The sequence below is a fragment of the Corvus brachyrhynchos genome, unplaced genomic scaffold (assembly GCF_000691975.1).
Source record: "Corvus brachyrhynchos isolate BGI_N302 unplaced genomic scaffold, ASM69197v1 scaffold1005, whole genome shotgun sequence".
In the NCBI taxonomy this organism is placed as follows: Eukaryota; Metazoa; Chordata; class Aves; order Passeriformes; family Corvidae; genus Corvus; species Corvus brachyrhynchos.
Genome location: NW_008238124.1, coordinates 262,642 through 266,680, shown reverse-complemented (window position 1 = coordinate 266,680; position 4,039 = coordinate 262,642). Strand labels below are relative to the sequence as shown.

General features: G+C 53.1%; 1 protein-coding gene across 1 annotated transcript; it reads left to right on the top strand.

Annotated features, from left to right (window-relative positions):
• The first annotated feature begins 706 nt into the window (after positions 1-706).
• EDF1 (endothelial differentiation related factor 1) lies at positions 707-2,821 on the top strand. Its single transcript, XM_008632994.2, has 3 exons — positions 707-1,094; positions 1,648-1,741; positions 2,265-2,821. Exons 1-3 carry the CDS (start codon positions 927-929, stop codon positions 2,324-2,326), a joined length of 324 nt encoding a protein of 107 aa, XP_008631216.1. The 5' UTR covers positions 707-926; the 3' UTR covers positions 2,327-2,821.
• The last annotated feature ends 1,218 nt before the right edge of the window (positions 2,822-4,039 follow it).

Genomic DNA, 4,039 nt, shown 5'->3' with positions numbered 1-4,039 from the left:
GGGGCACCGCCCGGCTGGGCCGGACTGGGCCCTAACGCGCAGCCCGGGGAGCCGCCGGGATAGCGCCCCTGGAGCTGCCCCTTCGTGTCTGGTTGCCCAGGGCAAAGCTCTCCCTGCTTCCTGCAGAGATCTTGGGACAGTTTTCGTGATCACAAAACTTAAGCTCCGCGTTTTTGCAGCTTATTTTTCCTGAGGATTTGGATAGCTGCCTATCTTCCTATGGCGCTGCTCTTTAAAAGTTCCTTGTTTCCTCTCCGATGTAAATTGTCAGGTTCTCTCACTGCAGGGAGCAGATTCTGATGGTTGGAAATAAATAGAGAGACAATCCGTGAAGAAGGTTGAGTCAGCTTTATTGGGATACTGAATTTCAGAGACTCGTGTGAGAGAAAGGATTCAAATTAGGACTTAAATACTGTATCTAAAATGAGAGAAAACAAACAATGTGTTTTTGAAGCTCAGCCTTTCAGCAAAGCTAAGTACAGTTAGACTTTACATATAAAAGGTGTCAGAAAATTGCTTAAAGGCCACTTACTCATGCTGCCTCATGCCTGAGTGAGTGTGATTCAAGTTCAAGTATTGACCCCTTTGTGCTGCAGCACGAACGTGTGTCTGCAGCAAAGTTTGAGCATTAAATCCCCAAGGAAAAGCAAGACCTGCCCTATCTGGAGTGAAGTTCAGGTGTGAAGTAGGGGAAGGGAAGGGCTCTGCAGGGCCAGATGTGCACAGCAGCATGAACAGGGCTAAGATAATGTTCCCTGATGGGCACGATCTGGGGGAGATCAATGCTGATGTTGGCATGCTGAAATACTGACAGCTCCCTGGGATCCTGGGCAGCTGAAGGCTTGGAAAAAGTCCTTTGATACTTCTTGGCACAGCTCTGAGCCTTATTTTGTTTGTCCTTGGTTGTTTTTTTGTTCTTGCTTCGAATGACAGGGGCAGCAGGCCAGAACAAACAACACTTCATTACAAAGAACACGGCCAAGCTCGACCGTGAAACAGAGGAGCTGCACCATGACAGAGTTTCCCTGGAGGTGGGCAAAGTGATCCAGCAGGGCCGGCAGAGCAAGGGCCTCACGCAGAAGGACCTGGCCACGGTGAGTGCAGCACCTGCAGGTGAGGGTGGGCACCTCTCCTGTCCTCCCATGGGCAGCTGCAGGGGGTTGGTGTCATGGGCTGAAGTTTGGGGAATGCAGCATCTCTGGTGTCTCATGTCCCAGCAGCTTCAGCTGTCTGGGAAAGGTTCTGAGGTTTGTCTGTGCAGCTCTTGAGCCCCAGGTTGGAGACAGAGCCTGTCTGGGGTTGCTGAGCTGGTGGGAGGCTGCTCCCCCCTTCCTCCCAGCAGCTCACACCAACCCGAGGGATTTGTACCATTAGGCCTGAGCAGTGTTAGCAACTCTCTGCTGTCTGAAGGAACAGCAATCCCTGGTGTTCCTACTCCTCCTGAAAAGCAGGAAGGTCAAAGTCTGTTCAGGATGGATGTCACCAGTGCTGGGACACTGCAGGGAGGTGCCGGTGAGGATGGAGGCAGCTTTGGAGCAGCACTTTGTCATCTGTCCTGGCGTAATGAGGGGCTGTTCCCTATCTGTGTGAGTCCTGGGGGGCTGCTGCTGAGTGTTGCTGTGTTTGAGACTCCTCCTCTCTTTTCAGAAAATCAACGAAAAACCACAAGTCATCGCTGACTATGAATCAGGACGAGCAATCCCCAATAACCAGGTCATGGGCAAGATCGAAAGAGCCATCGGTGAGTTAAGGGAGACTTTGGGAACACTGCCAGTGTTTGGAGGGGTGGTTTGGGGGAAGCTGTTTACCTGTCTCCTGTGAGGAGCATTGCTGACTCAAGTTTATCGTGGGTGTGGTGCCATTAAGTCATGTTCTGATAAAAGCTGGATCTGCTGACTGAACCAGAGCTGGGAGCCCGTGATCTTTGTCTGCACCTTCATGCATGGGACTGTGCCCTGGGGACCATCCCTGTGTGCTTGCCCCCAAAACCTCTGACATGCTGAGAGCCATGGAAGCTTGATTGCACTTGTGGAAGGATTCAGTGTTGGTTTTACTCTCCTGGGCTGGTTCAGATCCCATCTCCTAGGAAGACAGGCAGTTTTTGTTTGAAGTTGGTCTGGTGCTCCTAGAAACTAAAGTAGGATTCTCCTGAACTCTGCTCTCTTTTTGGATGTTCTCTTCCTTAAGGCTGAAATTGGTGGAAATAAAGTTACTGGGTGAATGATTGAGTGCTGATGGTGGTCATCTCCTTTGTCTTATTCCAGGCCTCAAACTGCGTGGAAAGGACATTGGAAAACCGCTGGAAACCGGCCCCAAAGGGAAATGACAACAAAGCCTCGAAATCAGTTTGCTCAGATTGATCTGGCCCAGCTGGTTCTCCTCAACCACTCTGCATATTGCCAAGCTGAACAAGAGGGTTTCAGACTTGCTTTTGGGGGGAAATCTGCTGAATCTGTACCTGCTGTAAAAAGGCAACCTTAAAGAAGCAATTTTCCTGATGTTTGTTTTTCCTTCCTCCTTTTCAGAGATTGAGGATCTAAACCCCAAGAAAAAACCCAAACCCTGCCTCTGATTTGCCAGAAAACATGCATTGTGGTGTTAGCAGCAGCTGATGTTAAGGCACTTAGGGTGGTCTGAAATGTGATCATATAATTGAAACAGTTTGGGGGATGGGTGAGGTATATTATATATAAATAATTTGGGAGAGTTGGGGCTTGATCAGAAATGATGGCTCGGTCACTGTATCTCAATGAGTTTGGTTTGTTCTTTCCAGCCTGTTTTAAAGAGATCTATAATAAAGTTTGGTACCCTTCAGTTGCCATGGGGAGCTGCTGCATATGACCAGCTGGTAGTAAATGTTGTGGCTGGGTGTGACTGGAGCTGCACCACCTCTTCCTTCTGGGATTGTAATTAAGGGGACTCCTGGAGTGCCTGGGATGAGGGCCAGCACTGTCACAGCCTTCCTGGCTGTGTCACCTCTCCCTGCATTGGGCATGGTGCAGCTTGGCTCACAGCCTGGAGATGGAATCAGTGCTGTGGGTGTGAGGGGAGGCTGGGGGCAGCTGCAGAGCCAGGCAGGTGCAGAGACATCAGGTAAAGCCTGAGCCCTCCTTGTGCCCTTCCTCAGCTCTGTTGGGGCCTCATTTCTGCAGGCAGGACAGGGCCGTGGGGATGGTGCTTGGCCTGGCTGAGGCATCACCTAAGGGGGGCACAGCTGGGTGAGAGGGAGACAAGCAGGATGTCCCAGGCCCCTCCAGCTGGGCCTGGGGGCTGGGGGTAGCAGGATCCTGGTGGGCTGCTTGGCGTGCAGGGGCTGACCTGGGCTGTGTGTGGGGCTGGGCTTGGAGTTCACAGTGTTAAGGTGTGAAAGCTGGGGGTGAGGGAGGGGTCCTGGGCTGCAGGCATGCTGGGTGCAGGATGGGGGTCCAGGCCCTGAGCCCAGCCTGCACCTCAGGAACATTTTTGGGTTTCCCAGTGACATTTAAAGGCAAATTATCAAGTGTGCTGTCAAGGTGTGTGGGCAGCAGGTGGGCACCCGTACCCTCAGGCGTGCTGTGTGGTGCCCCCCTCTGCTCCCTACCCTACCACCTACCACTCACCCTCCCCAACACCAGCAGAGGCACTGGGCTTCCTCCCCGCAGGCTCTCTGTGCCCTGGGAGCTCTTGTGCTTTGTCCGGGGTGTGGGAAGTGGCTCACACCCTCTGCAGCACCCACTGCTGTTCCCAGCTCTGGGGGCCAGGACCCCACACTTAACCCCGCCTCCCATGGCCAGAACCCTGTTTGGATGAGAACTCCCACGCCTCCTGCCTGCCAAAGCACGGGCACATTGCTGTGGCTTAGGAGCAGAAAGTTCATGTTACAAACAACAAAAATGCTTTTCCCGAGCACTTGGAGGTAGTGATGACAGCGCTGTGTCCCTCTGCGGGGCCAGCTCCCGGGGTCGCCAGCTCCCCGTGCTGGGGGCAAAGAGCGGGCAACTGCTGGAGTGTGGGTTCCTGTCGAGGGATGGTCTGCCTGGGGGAGCGGGCAATTCCTGCT

What these genes read in the sequence shown, in the direction of transcription:
- EDF1 (XM_008632994.2), top strand. Translation starts at nt 927, where the DNA reads ATGACAGGGGCAGCAGGCCAGAACAAACAACACTTCATTACAAAGAAC. An exon ending in CGCAGAAGGACCTGGCCACG is followed by an intron (nt 1,095 to 1,647) that starts GTGAGTGCAGCA and finishes CTCTCTTTTCAG; the next exon opens with AAAATCAACGAAAAACCACA. An exon ending in CAAGATCGAAAGAGCCATCG is followed by an intron (nt 1,742 to 2,264) that starts GTGAGTTAAGGG and finishes GTCTTATTCCAG; the next exon opens with GCCTCAAACTGCGTGGAAAG.